The sequence below is a fragment of the Hippopotamus amphibius genome, chromosome 7 (genome assembly GCF_030028045.1).
Source record: "Hippopotamus amphibius kiboko isolate mHipAmp2 chromosome 7, mHipAmp2.hap2, whole genome shotgun sequence".
Lineage (NCBI taxonomy): Eukaryota > Metazoa > Chordata > Mammalia > Artiodactyla > Hippopotamidae > Hippopotamus > Hippopotamus amphibius.
In genome coordinates this window covers 51959751-51979120 of record NC_080192.1, presented here as the reverse complement: position 1 = coordinate 51979120, position 19370 = coordinate 51959751, and the positions used below count along the sequence as shown (strand labels likewise).

The following is a 19370-nucleotide window of genomic DNA, read 5'->3' as shown; positions in this document are numbered from 1 at the left end:
AAAATGTCCTTTTAGTCTTCATAGGTTATAAAATGAACTTGTCTGCGGAGAGAACATCACTTGACGAGTAGGCTCAGCAGTGGATAGTGACTCCTTTCTTTTAACCTCCCAGTCACAGTGCTGCTTTTAGAGGCCCCGGCAAGAGATGATGGCAGGGTGAATAGGCATAACAGTGGTGACTATTCCGTGACGGAATGAGCGCACATTCTCCCTCCCGGTATTCCAAAGAAAAGATCTGGAGCTAAAAGCCCTTGGCACGAGTGTGGGGGTAGGGTGGAGACTTAAATTAGTTGGAAGGACTGGTCAAAATAAATATCAGGAGGTTCAAAGTCCCAGTCAACTGAATAAGAATAATTATTTCTCTCATTTAAAAATTTCAAATAGCAAATATTGTCCACACAAATACACTCTATTATGACACATTTCAGATCAATTCACTGCAAATCATTTCTGGCTGGCAGAAACCTGGTTTTTCTTTGAGACAGTCTGACTAGATTGGTTAAGTCCCAAAGGCAATGTAGTACAGTGGTAAGGAGGGCGGCTGTAGGAGCTGAGGCTGCTCCACCTGGCGTAGCTCTTGTAGTCACTTCATGCTGCCTTTTCATCAGGGGATAACAGTAGGGCTTTTGGGGATTAAACGAGTTAATACAGACCAAGCATTCAGAATAGTGCCTGGCACACAGTAAAAGCTCAATAAATGTTCAATGAATTTTTAAAATTTATTTTTAATTGAAGTATAATTGATTTACAATGTTGTGCTAGTTTCAGGTGTACGGCAAAGTGATTCATATATATGTATAGATAATTTTTCAGATTCTTTTTCATTATAAATTATTAGAAGACATTAAATATAGTTACCTGTGCTATACAGTGGGTCCTTATTGTTTAATCTGTATTTATTTTTTGCCTTGTCTGAGGGATTCTCTAATCGCTTCAGTTTTTTCCTATAGAATTTCTTTCATTGAACGTGACTAAACTAGTACTTTAATGAAGGCAAACAAAGCATGTTTACTCAGTAAAATTCCCAACTATTTGAGGAACAGCTCATCTAATTAAGTTTTAGTTTCAAATGCCCTTTGGAAGTTCTGTATCTTTGCCAAAATGATTCAATTGTGTTCTTAATGTTTTGTTTTGGGTTTTGATTTGTTGGTTTGTTTTTTTTTCCCATTTGAGGGCATCTAGAGTTTTCATTCACCATGTATACATCCATCTTTTTAGCTTGGCTTATAAAAATTCTCACCTGACCATATGTGGTTAATGGCAACTGGAAAATACCAATGAACATCTTAGACCCCCATGGTGGTTTTGTGTGGTGTTGGATTTTTACAATTTATGAAGCTATAACAAACAAAATGTTGTTGTTAATATATTTGGTTTTTCAATGTTAAACTAATTTTTACTCTGGAATATTTTTGTTTGTTTTCTGTTGAGATTTGCATGAGAAAAGAAATATTTAGACATAAAGTGCTAAATGCTTTTCCTCCTGTCTTCATAATCTTCTCTTACCACCATCGCAAACCCCCAGCATGCCTAAACCAAAATCATATTAGATTTTTATCCATCTAGGCCTTATTGAAACTATTCTAGGAGTTATTGCCTTTTTAAAATAAAATATTTTTCACAAATTAGTGAGAGTCTATTTTAGACTTAAGTTTGCAGATGTTTTAGGGCCAAGGCCCCCTCCTCTCATTCTGTAATCCATGGATGAAGTTCCTTGTAGTGTTAAAATGTAATTGTTTAAAAAGTTGCAGTTATTATCTTTTAGTTTCTTTTGATTTTAAAAGCAAGAAATATTCCAAGCATACAAAAAGGACAGAAAATACCATTAAAAAATCTCTTTTCAATACCTATATAAAATATTTATTAACATTTTAACATATTTGCTTTGGTGTTTTCCTTTCTAAAGAAATAAAATGCCTCAGCTACAGTTAGAGATCGCTCCCCATTCTTCGTCCCTTCACTCTCCCAAATGTGGGGTGTAGCCTTCTCATCTCTCTTTTGTGTATCTTTTAATGGAGACAAGTAATTATCACTTGAGAGTTCATGTTAATGTCAAGGGCTTTGAGGGTCTGAGAAAGAAGGTAACATGATAAAGTATCATAATGATAAAGGACTTTTGCATCAGATATGTGCTTTCCCTCGGCCAGTTCTTATCAGAGTAACGAGGAAATGCAGAAGCCTAAAATGCAATCTGCGTGGACATAGACACCAAACTATGGGGTTAATTTTGGAATACTCATGCCAGGTAGTAACCCTTGCATAAAATATTTTGGTTCATTCTAGTAGGTCCTAGATAGGTTGGATTGGCAAATCTGGTGATGGGAAAGACCATTTGTTTTTTTCCTTCATCGTGTCGTATACGCTTGGATAACCTCCAGGTTCATAGGTGGTGTATCATTTTCTTGGGTACTGGGGATGTGTCCAAACACGGAAATGTTAACTTTACCTGTAATCCTATTAGCTAACATTAACGGAGTTGTTTTTATGTGCCAGGCACAGTGTATTATGAGCCTCATTTTATTTTCTCCCTGTAAGAACTCTTCAAGATAAGTCCTATTATCCCCCATTTTCCAGATATGGAACTGAAGCTTAACCTGGTTAGACAACACGGCATTGGTTATACCATCGTGGCCTGCATTTCAACACAGGAGGTCTGGTTTCTTAACCACCAAACACACAGCCTTCCAGTTTTTATATTGTTTATTTTTGTTGTCATGAACAAAACGGAGGTAACAAGAATGATGGTTGATGCCACAGGCCCTGTCTGTGTTGAAACAGAGGAGGCACCAATCGTACCAGTGCAGCTACCCTGGTGCGTATCCCCTAAGTGTCAGCCCTGAAGTAATCGATCAGCCCTGCCAGCGTCTTTGAGTTTGAGCATCATAGAATTTTTGAGAGAAACTTTAGCATATCTCTTTTCCTTTTCTTAAAGCCATTTTATTTTTTAAAAATTTATTATTATCATCATCATTTTAGGCTGTGCCATTCGGCAGGCAGGATCTTAGTTCCCCAACCAGGAACTGAACCCGTGCCCCCTGTATCGGGGGTGTGGAGTCTTAACCACTGGACCACCAGGGAAGTCCCTTAATGCCATTTTAAAGACCAGTCCTTTGGGATGGGTTCTGTTTGTTTCAATGTGAGAGAATGACCTTCCTAAATTATTTTCAGGGGAACAGTTTATCGTTTTGAAAATCTTATTTCTGATTCTCTCTGTGTCTCTATTGATTCTATCCAATGTCGACAGAGAAGAACAGAACTTGGCAGAAACATGATGGGAGGGAATTTTCTGGCAGGAAAAAAAAATTGACACAGTGGGACTATCTCAAGGTAATATGGGCTGACTCAACTGGCTTAAACAGTTAAAAATATATATATATATATATATATATATATATATTGTTTCACATAACAAGGAGTCCTAATTAGGGCAGCTTCAAAGTTGCTTAATTCAAGGACCTATGCCAGTTCTTTGCATCATTCTGCTTTGCCATCTTTAGCCTGTCAGTTTTGTCTACAAAATGGCTGCTACAGAATTCCCAGGTACCACATTCAGGCATGACAAGATGCAATGGAAGAAGTCTTTTTTGGTGAGTCTATTTTCAAGGTGAGGAAACTTTTCCCAAAAGCCACCCAGCAGATGTTCCCTCAGGTCTCAAAGTCTCAATGGCCAGGTCTGTAAGAGACCTGCTCACACCCGAGGGGGATCCCTGGCAAGGGCCATGGGACACCAGAACTGACTGCAAGTCAGGCCCTCCTCCCGAGCTGGGCTTGGACCATCTTCCCTGGAAGGGGAGCATTCCTGAACTGAAGTGGTTAACAAGGAAATGAGTCATAGATGTTGAGTATGTAACAAAGTCTAATATTTAGGGCAAGAAAGACTAATATTTGCTTGGCCTTGTTTCATGCCAAGGGCTTTACATGGATTCTCTTGTTTAATCCTTAAACTAAAGGAGCATTGTTATTTCCATTTTACTCATGATAAACCTGAGGCAGAGAAGCTAATTAAATTATTAAAGATCACACAAGAGTAAGTGACAGTGTTATTCAAATTCAGGTCTGCCTAACCTCCAAGGCCATGCTTCTTCCATATGACAAATGCATCAAAACAACAGTTGTCTGTCAATCTGACCTTTATTATAAATCTCTCAGATAAATTATCTCAGTTTTTCGCATATCTTAAGAATATTACCTACGATTATGGTTACACAAATGTGATCATAGCGTACATGCTGTTTCACGACCTGCTTTAAAAAAATATTTGCTAATCTCACGAGTGAAAAACGTACCTTGCTCTTTTCATTTGCTTGAGTTTTCATAAGTCTTAACAGTTTATTTTCTGCCCAGCAACCAAAGGATTCCTTTAAAAAGGTAAGTCAAGTCATGTCATTGCTTTGTTCAAAACCTCCAGTGGTTTCTCATCTCAGAGTAAAAAGCAAAATCAAAGTCCCTATAATTGCTTTCAAGGCATTATAGGAACAGTAACATATCTGTCCCTGTAAACTTTTGTATCGCAATTCCTGTAACTCTTCTACTTAGCCATATCAGACACACTGACTTTTCTGCTCTTATTCAAACATATCAATGCACTCCTGCCTCGGGGCCTTTGCACTTGCTGTTCTCTGCTTGAAATGCTTTCCCCAAGGATAGCTGCATGGCTAGCTCCCTTACCTTCTACATCTTTGCTGAAAAGTGACCTTTTTGGTGAGAGGATCAATAACCAGTCTATTTAAAACATTTTTCATCTTTCTTCCATCATTTTTATGTGAGAGTAGTTATTACCTTCTAACATTTAATTTTCCTATTCATTTTGCCTGTTTCGCTCTAACCTACACTAAAATACATGTTCTGAAAAAAAGATTTTTGTCTGTTTTGTCCAGTGATATATCCTGTCCTGAAATCAGTGTTTGGCAGATATCATGTGCTCAGTAAATATTTGTTGACTGAGTGAATGTTTTAATTTATAAATGACTGGTAAGGTATTCCTATTTCTCCTTTTATAAACTGATTGCCTTGTCCCTTGCGTATTTTTCCATTAGATGTCAAAGTTCTAACTGATTTATATGAGCTCTTTGTATTTTAAGGACACAGTTATGCAGAAAATATTTCCCCAGGTTTTTTCCCTGTCTTTTGCCATTATGTGTGTGTTAAAGTATTAAAAATTTTACATAGTCAAATCTAGAAATCTTTTCCTTTATGATCTTGTGTTTTATTAGGACAAGTTGACAAAAGAAAACTTTTACCTTTAAATATATTTAGTCAAAGGGTGAGCTGTGTCTAAATTTTTTTTCTACTTTTATTATATTGACATATGAGTTTCTACTATTTGTGCATATATAGTACTTAAAGAATCTGATTTAAACTTTTTGATTTATAATCACATTTACAGGATTATTTTTCTCCTGGGTGGTTTATTTGGTGAGCAATAAGGGTTAAAACTGTTACTAAAGCCTCTTTTACATTAATTCAAGGAAAATGATTTAATGTACAGGATGATTAAAATTATGAAACATTTGTGTGTGTTTATAATATTTGCATGTATTTATTGTTTTAAATATATTCCCCATGTAGCATAGAAATATAAGGTCATTAGGCTATAAATCTCAATCATTAGGGTCTTGTGTCAGTGGAAGATTTATGATAATAGAGTCCACTTACAAATTCTACTCTGTATTTGACAGTAAGTCCATTCAAAACTGAATTTGGTTGCACACATTTTATTTATTCCATCCCCTTCCCTGAATTTTAAATGTTAAAAATGTCTAGTTGCTTAATGTGACATTTTGAATTTTTACAGACAAATACTAATTTCATGAACTAAATTTTAAATTCATAATATTTTTTATCAAGAATACTATTGGGGGATTCCCTGGCAGTCCAGTGGTTGGGACTCAGCGCTCTCACCGCCTAGGCACCAGGTTCAATTCCTGGTGAGGGAAATAAGATCCCAGGAGCTATGCGGTACGGCCAAAAAAAAAAAAATGAAAAAAAGGTACTAAAATTTGCCCAAGTGTTTTAAAAAAGATACTATCAGAAAAATATAGATATATGATGACTATGCTGCTTTGGGAAACAGAATGCCAATTCTTCCTTCCTTTATTTATTTATTTATTTATTTATGTATTGCTTTTTGTTGTTTAAAAGCAGTGCTTCTACTTCATTATTAATTTATGCCTTTTTGTTACACCTGATTCTGATGGTGTGCTGACAGGTATAAAAATTACTTCTGTCCTTTGGAACTTAAAAACAATACCAGGAAATAATCCTATTTATGGTATGGTGTATCACAAAGCACTTTAATATATTTTTTCTTTTAATATTTTTCTTCAAAGTATTCAAAAACTGTAAAATAATTTGTTCTGGGTGGGGTTATTTCCATTCACAATAAAACAAGTTATTTAAGTTCTTTAACATAAACGTGACTTAAATTGGAGTATTTAATAAGGATTATGTTAATGAAATAATGGAAACCAAATGACAAAAATCTATCATAAAGGAAGTATATCATCTTACTCCCTTACATTAGGTTACGTGCATGGCACACACAAGGATCAGCTTAGACTGGGTGAAACAATACAGAATTAGAATTCCTGGTTTCTAATTATTCAGTAGCTGGGTGGCTGGGAAGGCTTTAATACTGCAGGATCTTTAAAATGGGCTGTAACTCCAAGGCCTGCCTCCTGGGGTTGCTGTGAATCCCTTGGGTTAACAGACAATTTTGCAAACTGGATGTGAGTAAGTCTTAAGGAAGGTAGAGCAGGCCTGCAAGCCTTCTTTCTGCCTGAGGATAGGATGACTCAAGAGCCAATTCCCTCCTTCCTGTCATCTCTGGGCCAGCTCTCCCTCCCAACTAGTCCACAAGCAACCATGGCGGACCATGTACCAAGCAAGGAACCTAGAAGGGTATCTCAAGATCTTCAGATCAGAATGATCCCAGCCCTGCCACCTTGCAGCTCCCTTCCTCTCTTTAAGCCTTAGCGGCTCTAGGTGTAAAATGAGTATACAATAGTACTAATTACCTTATAGGGTTATTCTGAGGACTAAAGGAGATAATGCAAGAAAGTTTAGCTATAATGGCTGAAAAATTTGTTTTCTAACCCCTCTCTTCCCCTCCTAATGAAAGCTCTCCTAAAGCCAGTTTACCATAGCAGGGCTGAAACTTCAAAACAACCTTTCAGTCAGGATCTCCGCAAGTAAATTAGTATGATTTAAATCAATTCAATAACACCAAGGTGTAAATGACTATCACCCACAGGTGGCTTGGAGGAAAATTTTGCATTTTAAAAGATTAGCTGACTGGAAGGATTCGGAAAATAGGGAATTTTTTTTTTTTTTAGGAGGGTGAATAGAGTTCCCTGAACCCTTCACCCCAACACCCAACACTGAAATCATGCCTTGTAGGTTTAAAGCGGATTGTGGAAGAGGACATTTAAAAAGCACGTTTAATTAATAAGTACTCTAACTACAGAACTAGTTCACCCCCCTTCGCACCAAGTGGCCTCAAAAATCATAATGACCTTGGCCGTCCTTATCTGGGAATGAACCCTCACTAGAAAGAAGGGCGAAGGGGAAAGACCGAAGCTCAACTGAATTTCCGGAAAGGATGTTTTCATTTGAATAAACTCCACTCAGTCGTTACCTCCCCTTTCGTCTCAGCTAACTTTTAACCCCCCTGGAGGGCCGAACTGCCGGAGTTCAGGACCGGGCGAAACGGCTGCAGGACGCCTGAGGGGCTGGTGGGGGCGGGGGTGTCCCTCGGCCGGGCAACCTCCACTGCGGCCCGCCGGACCCCGGGAGGGGCGAGCAGGGCGGGGACCGCGGGGACAGTTCCCTGCTCGGCCTGGGCCCTCCCCCAAGCCCGAGCGAGCCGGGCGGGGGCGGGGGGGCCGATCTCCGAGGAACTGGCAGTTTCCGGGAGGCTGGGGAAGCGACCATCCGAGCCGGGGCTCCCGGGGTTCCCCAAGCACTGCCAGGGAGGAGCAGCAGGCGCGGACCCGGCCGTCGGCGCCGCCCCACCTGCGGCCGCGCGGGGACCTTCCAGCCCGCGCGGGGAGCGTCCCGGCCTCGGGGGGCGGGGCCCGGGGGCGGGGTCGCTGGGAGCTTCGGGGCCCCAGCCGCGCCGGGAGCCGGGCGGCGCAGCCGGGAGGCGAAGGGAGGGGCCCGGACGGCCGGGTTGAGCGGCGGCCGCAGCTGCAGCAGGACGGCGCGCCGCCGGCTCGGGGCCGCGCGCCGGGAACCTCGCGGGGCGGGCGGGCGCGGCACCCCCTGCCTGGCCGCTGGCGCCCCGGGGAGGCGGCCCCGCGCGACGGGACCAGCAGCATGAGCAGCGGCTACAGCAGCCTGGAGGAGGACGCCGAGGACTTCTTCTTCACCGCCAGGACCTCCTTCTTCAGGAGAGCGCCCCAGGGCAAGCCCCGCGCCGGCGAGCAAGTGAGTGGCGTGCGGGGTAGGCTCTGTGGCCGGCGCTCGGTCGCTCCCGGGGAGTCCCGGCGCGGCGGGACCCCAGCTCCGCGTGTGGCCGCGGGGCGCGCGGGGGATGCTCGCGAGCAAGGAGGAGGAGTCCTCCGAGAGGAGGCATCTGTCTTTGCGGATTGCGGGGTAGCGCCTGGCTGGTGCCTGCGGGCGCCCTGGGGAGGGGAGCCGGAGGAAGGGCGGGGAGGCGGCGGGCTCGCTGCTGCCTGGCGCGCCAGATGGCCTCTGCGCTCCGCCTCGGGCGGCCGGCGGCCGGGGAGCGGTTCTGAGAGCCAGGAGGCGTCCCCCGGCCACTCCCCGCGTGTCCCCTGCGCCCCCTCGCGTCCTCACACTGGCCCCCACTATTAGCCCGTTCACTGGCCTGTGGCCCCCGAGGGCCTTGGGGGCCGTGTGACAGCCGGGAGGGGACGTGGGGACCCGGCCTCCCCGGCAGGCGCCTCTCGTGGCGGGGTGGGTGGGGGACGCGGAGGGAACCGCGGGGCCTGACCGGAGCAGGCGCTCGTTGAATCTTGGTAGCCGGAGGCAGGGTCGTGCGTTTCCAGCAAAGTCAAGTTGATAGGTGCCTCGAATGTTTTGCAAACAAGTTCCGGTGCTAGGTGGGATCAGCCGGCGACCGCCGAGCCTTTCGCCGCTTTCTTCCTTTTTTGGAGGAAGTCGTGGGAAGCAAGACTTGGGGAAGATGGGAAGGGGACTTGGGCCGGTTTCGCCGACCGTGACCGTGTCTTTAAGGGAGTTTCCTCCGAAACGGGACACTTGGGCTGACTTCTGAGTCTGGTGCTTGAACCTCGCGGCCTCCTGGCCCTGGGAGCCACACCGAGGAAGCCCTGCCAACCCAGACGTGCTCGTCTCGGATGAAAGAAGGCTGGGATGGAACAAATTGGTAGTTCTTAAAAAACAGCAGGCGCGCTCCAAACATTGCCATCAGACGTAGTTCTGGAGACCAGAAGCAAGGAAAGTCGTTCAGGGCCGGGTGATGACTTGTGGGAGGGGTGAGGCCAAAGTAACACGTCAGGGTTTCCTTGCCAGACCTTTTAAGTTTATTTAACCACTTTATGAGGTCACATTTCTTGTTGAGATTCGGAAGTTTTAGTCTTTTGAACCTTTTCACTTCCAAACCAGAAGGAGGAGAGGGGATAGGGAAGGGCAAGAGTGAAGTCAGGTGCCCTTATTCAGCAGTAGGGGAGCCCAAGTGAAGTTCTGGTTCAGTAGGCCTCCGCTCTTTATTGTTTCGAAGGCTTAAGGCCATACTATTTACTAGTCACTTTAACCTGAGGCTGCTGAAACAAATGCCATAAGCTAGGTGATTTAAACAAGTATCTTTTTCTGAGGGTTCTAGAGGCTAGAGGTCTGAGATGTGGGTGCCAGCATGTTGGGTTCTGATGAGGGCCCCTTCCTGGCTTGCAGACAGCAGACTTCTGGCAGTGTACCCACCCTGAGAAAGGTCTCCCTCTCTCCCCCTTAAAAGAACAGTCGTCCCATTGTGGGGGCCACCCTCAAGACCTGATTACCTCCCAAAGGCCCCACGTCCAAATCCTATCACATCAGGGCTTCCTCATGTGAATTGGGGTGGGGGAGGGCACAAACGTTCAGTCCACAGCAAGTGAAATCTTATTTGTAGTGACGTGTATTCTAATGACAGGAGTTTGCTGTGAAGTTTGGACGTCAGAAATACTCGCCCTCTCCAGTCATTCGTAGAAGAATTGCATTTCCTTGTGCTTTTTTCACTTTGCTTTTCTCTTTCTTTCTTGGACTCTCCCTTTTTTTCCCTTCTCTTCTTTGTGTTTTCTCTTTCTGCTTATGTTGCTGTCACCATTTGACACTTTAAGTAGAGATTGTCAGAGATGGTTGTGCTAGTTTGAAGTCTATTCCAGGGGTGACTAGTATCAAAAAAACTAGCCGGTCTTGAATTCTCCAGGTGTGAGAAGCTCCTTGACAAGGGCCAGAGTATCCAGGTTGAACTTGTGTGAAAATGCTTTAGTGCTTTAAAAGTAAAAATAATTTTTCTGGTTTTATACACATACAGTGTTTCTATGTGGTACTCATTAACTTATGTAATATTCATCTAGTATATATATTATACTCATTTAATATTGCTTATTTAGTGTTTAGAATTGGTCTAACATCAGTATGTATTTTGAAGATTGTGCTGAAAATCAGGACAGTAAGACCTAGATCTTAGCTGAAAAGAGCTTCAGAGTATATTCCGAAACTTTATTGCTTGGATATTTCCCCTTCTGACATAACACATGCAGGGTGCTGAGTTAGAGGACTTATTTGCCAGTTGGAGGTGTTCTAACTGAATTTTTGTTGGCATTTTGCTTTATATAACAGTAAGTCTGTTAAATTCCTGATAAAATTTGTGAGTTGAGGAAGTAAAACATCATAAATTTAAAGCAAGGCACTCTAATACAGAACATTTCTTTTACCCAAGGTTAGATAAGACTTTTTTCATTTTTTATGCCGGTGATTTTAAGAATTAGGTAGGCACTTCTGACAAATGGTGTAGAAGTGAAATTTATCTTTTCTTTAGAGAGGTGGAAAGAGAAGTGTTGCCAGAAGGATCTATTCTTGATAATAGTGATTTTTTTGGTGCTGTACCACCTGGTGGAAAAGCCAGGAAAATGTGGTTACTAGAACTCTTGAAACTATCCAGAGAAAGCAAGATGTTTGTGGTAAATGCAGGATGGGGAGAAAGCGGGAGGGAGGGTGAGAAATTTCTTTCTTCTCTTGCCAGCCAACGGAACATAGCCCAACTTCTTTCTTTCTCCAAGAATAACAAAAATATTATCATTTTCTTTCTTATTTTACATTGGTGCCCTCTTCAAGGAAAAAAAAAAAAGGAAAAGGCTTAATTAAAAAACTAGTCTGAAAGCTCTAAAGGCAATGAACATGTGGCCTTTTGGTGGTGGTTTGAATGTCATGCTTACTGCTACATCCCAGGGCCTCTGTCAGGGAATATTGGTTGAATGGACGAATGCTTTCCTGGTTTGATAATTGTTGGCTCTTTATGGGTTTTCAGTGTGCCCTGTCTCATGATTCTCCCCAGAATCCTCTGCAGCATTAACCTGATGAAAAGTTAGGCCCTGTTAAGTGGTTCTTCAAAGACCTACACTTAGGTAGGGGAAAGGCGGAACTCGTTTTCCTGACTCACATTCCAGTCTCCTTTTTGCTGCTTCTTGGCTATAAAAGTAATTTTTTTGTTTGTTTGTTTTCTCATTTTTGGCTGCAGCGCATGCAGGATCCCATGCACGTTAGCTCCCCAACCAGGGCTCGAACCTGAGCCACCTGCAGTGGAAGCGCAGAGGCTTAACCACTGGACCGCCAGGGAAGTCCCTAAAGTAATTTTAACATTCCATTTTCCTTTTGCAAAATGGAATCTATAATTTAGAAGTTTCTTAACATTTTGACACCCTGTCCTTCATGTATCTTCATTACAGTGTTCATAATTCATACTTTTGAATTCACCATTTTGTTTTGTGCAGAACCAAGAATGTCAACAGTCTTTTCCTTTTCTACATTCAGCCTTCCAAGGGTAGAAATGGACTAAAATTATTAATATAATCTGTCAGCTTGTCTTATTCTGCTTTTTCTGTAAGCTAAGGTGATCACTTTTCTTCTTGAGCCTCGGGTAGATAATAGGAATAAGAAATGACACTGTGTTTGCTTAGAATAGTTGAGAAGCCTTGAAGAACTTGAAATTGTCATCTGAACCATCCATGCTTTTAAAAAAGTTAAACTGGAGAATGGTTTAATAAGGCAAGCCTGTGATACTCCACGTAACAGGTCTCAAGTTCGCCCATGGGTTTTTTTCCTTGTTATAATTTAAATATTTTTGTGGTTCTCTGGTTCTGTCTTATTGCAAGAATCAACAGTAATGAGTTGCACTATTTTATTCAGTGTTTCCATTAGAAGTTTTGGCGATAGATGGCCAGGGGTGGCGGTGCAAAGAATAATGGTTTACAACATCAAAGGCATTTTGGTTAAACTGCTTATACTAACATTGAATCCCTGTGTTACTGAATAGAAACATTCCCAGCAGTCAGTTTTGCCGGGTGCACGGTCATGTGCATCTCTCTTCACCGTGTCTGATATATTATGTTCTTGCACAGTGTTAATCCATTGGAATTTTGTGTTTGTGTGAGCAGGACTCACAAAGACACATTCCTTTAACTGAATTTCCAAAGACAATTAGTCACCAATCTTACACACCCGCATACATGGATAATATACTCTCTGCCTCATTTCTTCTTCTGGCTAACTTGCAAGATTTGGAATTATTTGGAAAGCAATGACACACAACATTTACGAAAAGAAAAGCTAAAAATATCCAGTAATGTGGTTATTCTTTTTAGACGTCCTTTGGCAGTCAGTGCATGTCATACTGTAAACATTCATTTTCTGGGACAAAAAGACGAGGCTGACCAAATGCTTTCTAGTGTGGCCTGATCACCAGCTTCTGGCCCCGAGCGTCAGCTCTTGCTTACTCCCAGCTTCCCACATAAATAGTTGCCTTGTGATAAAGGCCCCAGTTGGAGGCTTGCTTTCTGCGTCTCATTTGTCCCAGGGTCGTTGGCTAGCCGGGCCCCTCTTTGGAAGGGATGGTGAAAGACAGCATTGGATACAAAGGTACATCTTGGCTAACTTGGCCCCCTGCGTCCCTGTCTCATTGAAGAGCTCATATATATGTTGCCCGGTGGGAGGTTTTATTCTGGCTAAGCAAGTGTTGCCTATATTATATATGCTAGATATAACAAGGCCCAGCTTATTGTTCGCTCTCTGATGCAGCAACTTTTAAATAACAGCAGGTAACTAGGACCCTAGTCTTTTTAGCCTTTTTCAGTTCCCTTCAGGATCCAAGTTATTCCCCATCACAGAACCTGGGCCTGGAATTGCTTGCATTAGTTCCTCTTCCCTTGTCAGCGTACATGTCACCTTCTCAGAGACGTCTTCCTGAACCGCCAATCTGAGGTAGGCGCCTTTCCCTCTTAAAATCCTCTGCTCTGTCCCTTCATAGCAAAAATTACAATTTGTTATCATATTTTGTTTAGGACAGAGACTAGCATGTTTACGCAGGGTCTAAAATAAATCCCCTGTACTTAGTAGGCACTTGAATGAATGGAAGCCTACTCATTATTTTGGGTGGAAGTCCCAGTACTTGGTACTATGAGTTTTCTCCTTTATACACAAATCTACACAGTTTCCTCCCTCTCCTGACTAGACCATAAGCCTCCACAGTATCTTAGTCATTTAAAAGTGGGTCATATTGGTATATCCGTTACTTCTAGTTTAGATATAACTCTATCTTCCCCTTATTTTAAGAAAGCCACTCATTCATTCATGCAACAATTGAGTTTTTTTTTTGCAAACAATTTATTTTTGCTATGAATGGAAAGAGCTGAGGGGAGGGGTGCCTGCTTTGGATTGGTGATTCAGGTGATTTAAGACTTCTCTGAGGGACTTCCCTGGTGCCGCAGTGGTTAAGAACCTGCCTGCCAGTGCAGGGGACACAGATTTGATCCCTGGTCTGGAAAGATTCCACATGCCACAGAGCAACTAAGCCTGTGCGCCACAATTACTGAGCCTGCACTCTAGAGCCCACGTGCCACAGTTACTGAGCCTGCATGCCACAACTACTGCAGCCCATGTGCCTAGAGTACGTGCTCCGCAACGAGAAAAGCCACCACAGTGAGAAGCCCATGCACAGCAACAGAGTAGCCCTTGCTCGCCACAACTAGAGAAAGCCCGTGTGCTGTGCGCTGCAATGAAGACCCAATGCAGCCAAAAAAATAAAAAATGAAAATAAAGACTTCTGAGAAGGTGACATGTAAGGAGGAACCGTGTGTGTTGTTCCCCCTGCCCCCGCCCAAGATAGAGCAGTGAAAAAATAATGTCCCTAGCCTCAGTAATTTTTAAAAAGCTTATCAAATAGACAAATTAAAACATCTCTCATTTTTCTTTAAAGAGCTTGCTCCTTTAGTAAAAGGAAACTTTTAACTGTTCACAGTTTTTCAGGAACACCCCTATTGTGCAAAGTCTGGTAAGGCTATTACATCTAGATGTAAATTCCAACATTTAGATGGAAATGTTGGCTGAGATGTGTATCCCTGTAAAACAGGCCACATTTCTCTGTTGACATCTGTCCTAAACTTGTAGATGACTGTGTTCAAGTAGAAACATAATCATCCTATAGTTAGTTATAGTTTGGCTCTCAGTAGCTAGTTGGAATGGTTTTTGTTTCCTTGTTATATATATATTTTTAATGGAGAGGGCCCAGATACATACTAGGAAAGAGGTGTCAAAGCCCATAAAAAAAGGTTAAAATGTGAAGTAAATGTAAAAATGTCACAAAATAGAAGTGACCATCATTCTAAACTGTGCTGTCCGCATAGGGTAGTTACTAGCCACATATGGCTGCTGAGCATGTGAAATGTGGCGAGCCTGATTTGCGAGAGGCTGCAAGGCTGAGAGATACATGCTGGATTTCCAAGACAAAGGAAAGAGAATATAAAATATATCACAATAATTTTTTAATATTGATTACGTGTTGAAATAATACTTTCTGTATATTGAGTTAAATAAAACTTAATTTTTACCTGTTTATTGTTTAACATGGCTATTGGGAAGCTTTAAATTAGTGGCTTGCATTATCCCTCTGTTGGACAATGCTGTTTGCAAAAGCACAACTGCTAACTCTTGCCAGGAGTATGAATCTCCATCCTCTAGTTGGCTGCAGATGAATGGATGTGGTACCAGCCAGGCCCACTGGGAAGATTTTTATTCGTGAAGAGGAACTTGTCCTTTGCTGTTTGGTATAGTTTCTTCTCAGCCTAGCTTGGGTCACATGTACGAGCATTTTGAGGTTGTGAAACTTTTGTGTGGGGGACTTCCTTTTTTTTTTTAACTTATGAGCGAATAGGAGAAAACCATCCTAATGGCATTCTAGCTGCAATTCTGCCTTCAGTGTACAGAGGAAGAGGGCTCATTCTTTCATAGAATATTAAAACAGCCACAGTAATCTGCATTTTATAGACTAATTGCTCACTGCTGCTACATGATTTCATCAGCTAAAATAATTTACTAATTATATATTGCAACACTCAGTTCTTTTGCCAGATACTAAACAAAGTGAGATAATTAGAGGAAAAAAAGGGATGAGTTGGGGAGTTGGAGACCAGAGGAATAAATTTAGAAGATCTTAGATTTAAGAGATTTAGAATGTAATTGGCGAAGTGTTTTCATGAAATTAATACAGGTTGGGCAAAATGTGTGTGTGTGTGTGTGTGTGTGTGTGTTTGTATTGTGAAAGTTTTATGAATTCATTTCCCAAGTGTTTATTGAATAGTCACAATGGCCTAGACTGTGCTAGGGATTCAGTGAACAAACTAGATTGAGACCTGCTCTCATGCAGTTTATTTTTTTTATAAGTTTATTTATTTTTGGCTGTGTTGGGTCTTCGTTGCTGCACTCAGGCTTTCTCTAGTTGCGGTGAGCGGGGGCTACTCTTGCAGTGCGAGGGCTTCTCATTGCAATGGCTTCTCTTTGTTGCGGAGCACCGGCTCTAGGTACACGGGCTTCAGTAGGTGTGGCACACGGGCTTAGTTGCTCTGCGGCATGTGGAATCTTCCTGGACCATGGATCGAACCCTTGGGCCCTGCGTTGGCAGGTGGATTCTCAACTACTTCACCACCAGGGAAGTTCTGTCATGCAGTTTAGTTAGATCAACTCTTATCCATGGTAAAGGGCAAGATCTTAGTTCAAAACTTGGCTCCATCTTTGTTTCATATATGCTGAAAAAATGAGTAATTTCTCATACACATGCCATTTGTACTGGGAAGATTTTAAAATTTTATGGGTATCTAGAGCAGTACATTCTTAAATTTTTTAAATAGTGCTGTAAAATCACATCACAGATATTAATATATATAAATATTTTGTAGAATTGTTTTCTAGGTTTTTTCATTTTTATGTTTTGCACGTATATAATCATACCATACTGTCGTTTTTAAAAACTGTGGCTTGGGAATTCCCAGGCAGTCCAATGGTTAGGACTCTGTGGGTTTACTGTGGAGGGCCCAAGTTCAATCCCTGGTTGTGGAACTAAGATTCCACGAGCTGCGCGGCATGGCCCAGAAAATAAAAAGGAAAATTGTGGTTTAATACAGGTAACATAAAATTTGCCATCTGAACCATTTTTAAGTGTTCAGTGGTGTTAAGCACATTTACATTGTTGTGTATCCAATTGCCAGAACTTTTTCATTTTGGAAACTGAAACTCTGTCCTCATTAAACCACAATTCCCCTTTTCTCCTCCTGGCCAGCTCCTGGCAACCAGCATTCTACTTTTTGTTTCTGTGTATTTATCATAAGTGATATCATACAGTATTTGTCGTTTTGTGATTGGCTTGTTTCACTTAGCATAAGGTCCTTAAGGGTCATCCATGTGTCAGAATTTCCTTCCTTTAAGTCTGAAAAATATTCCATTGTATATATATATACCTCATTTTGTTTATCCATTAGTCAATTGATGGACATTTGAGCTGCTTCCACCTTTTGGCTGTTGTGAATATTGCTGTTGTGAACATGAATGAACAGATGTCTCCTAGAGACCCTGCTTTCAGTTATTTCAGATATATTCCCAGAAGTGACGTTGCTGAATCATGATAATTCAGTTTTTAATTTTTTGAGGGAAACTGTGCTGATAGATTTGAATCCTGCTATTGAAACTTAGAATTATGAGATATTGCTGCGTGATTTCAGCGGTCATTTTGATGTCCACATTGTGTTTTACTGAGTAGGGTGTTATTCCTGAAATAAGGGAAACATGGATGTTTCTAATTTTTGCTACTATACATAACACTGTAGCAAGAAACCTCTTGAACAAGAGCAAGAAACCTTTACCATTTATGGATTTTTTTTTCCTTTTTTTTTTTTTTAAGGCTAGATGTACAAAGTAGAATTTACTGAGCATGAGGGTGTAACTATTTTGTGGCTCTAGTTATTTATTGTCAATTTAAGACTATTTTTATTTTTATCTCATTTCACTGCAGCCTCAGCTCCACTGGATGTACACATTAAGATAGAGAAAAAACTTCGTAAAGGCACCTCATTGTTATTTAATTTACATTCTTTTAACAGTGAATTTAGGGACTTCCCTGGTGGCCCAGTGGTTAAGACCCCCTCTTCCACTGCAGCACTGCTGGGGGCACAGGTTCAGTCCCTGGTCCAGGAACTAAGATCCCACATGCTGTGCGGTGTGGGCCAGAAAAAAACAAACCACAAAACAAAACGGTGAATTTAGTATTTTTCTACTGCCGAGTGGATCTTCCTTTTGGCATGCGTGATGTTCATGGCCTTTGACCATGTGCTGGGCAGGTGGAAATCTTGAGAACATTGCTTGTTGAGTCTCATGCCTGTTTAGCTGGGTAGATGCTTCCCCTTTTTTGTGGTCAGCTGAACTTCAGGTTATTTTTGACTTTGTTTATACCAAAGGGGTGGTTGCATATTCTGACCTTTTGAAATACTTTAGAATGTGTTTCAGGCTGACATCACTGAAACTCAGAGCAAAATTCTTTTTACTCCTATAATTACAACATGGGAAAAGGCATTACTAAGACAGCCTCAGCGTCCTGTGAATACACTGTGGAATATAGAGGGTGGGGAGCTGGATGACGTGTCTTTTACTAACCACGTGAAAAAGGGTGACTGGGAGTGCCTGTTTATGTTTGAATTTCAATAAATTTAGCTTCAGTTTTCCAACCACTGTGGTAGAAGTTGGAGGAATCTAAGTTCTCTTATAAATATACTGGGAACTGAAAAAAGTTTGGGACAAACTAGTAAAAACCCCACCTACAAAAGAGAATTTTTATGCTGTTTACTCATAAACTTACTGTCTGTGGTTGAAAAATTACAGTTAGGTGGAATCTGTCCCCACAGTCTACTTTAAGGTTCACCTGTATCCAAAATTGTTGCTTAATCTGATTAACTGCTTGTTTGCTCTCATTTAATTTTTTCCTTCTTTCAGAGTATTTTAATTAAGTGAATCTTTTAAAAGGATCTGAAGAGTTATTTCTGACTTTAGATGGATCATGAACTCTCCTTCAATCCTCATGTTCATAGACAATTCAAATTTACCCTGAAAATTTCCCACAGATGCTTGTTTTGAGGAATATTTTTTGATATTTTGCCAGTTAGGTCATAGAAACTTATGTGTGTCTAATATAGTTCTCAAACAGCAAAACAAACAAAAACCAAAAGATTTTTATGAAAATAGAAAACATAGCTAGATGCATTACATAGGAGAAAAAAAATAGCAATACTAAAATGCAGTTTAACATTCCATAATGTTTTACAGTTAAAGGAGCTTTCCAAGGGAATTAAGATTCATTTGGTTTATTTGGACTCTAATTTCAGTGGAGCTTTGAGATGAGAAATAAAACAGAAGTTTTGTTGGTTTAGACCTTAAGCAAATCCAGGTTTAATAGCATGGCAGAGGTGAATCCAGGGGTTACTTGACTGTAGTCAGTGATTTCCCAGCTATGGGAAAATGTAAATATTATGTAGGTGGCTTAAAGAAACAATAATATTACTTTTGTCTGTTTAAGGCCTATTTCTGTTTGTTTAAACGGGCTTGTGGATTGCTTTTTCTTGCCAGTTTTCCTTTGGGGGGAAGTACTGCCCTTTCAGATCTTTGTGAGGTTTGTGAATTCCTTTCTTGCTTTTCCTAATGGTCTGCCTTGGGCATGCAGTCCTGTTGGCTGGCATGAGTGTGGTGCTTGGATCCTTGACTGTCCTGTGGATCTGTGCTAGAGGAAATTTGTTTTGTGAACTGTACCCAAAACATAATTATTCCTGCCATTTGGTGGAGAGGATTTGGAGGTAGTTCGTATAGAAGGAGGAGTACCT

At 41.5% G+C, this 19370-nt stretch overlaps 1 protein-coding gene across 1 annotated transcript in view; it reads left to right on the top strand.

Moving 5' to 3' along the window:
• The first annotated feature begins 7805 nt into the window (after window positions 1-7805).
• The window catches only part of RASSF3 (Ras association domain family member 3), a 73231-nt gene continuing 61666 nt past the window's right edge, over window positions 7806-19370 (top strand). The window contains exon 1 of the mRNA XM_057743138.1: window positions 7806-8427. Within this exon, the coding sequence (XP_057599121.1) occupies window positions 8317-8427 (111 nt within the window). The 5' untranslated portion in view covers window positions 7806-8316. The remainder of the gene's footprint in view (window positions 8428-19370) is intronic.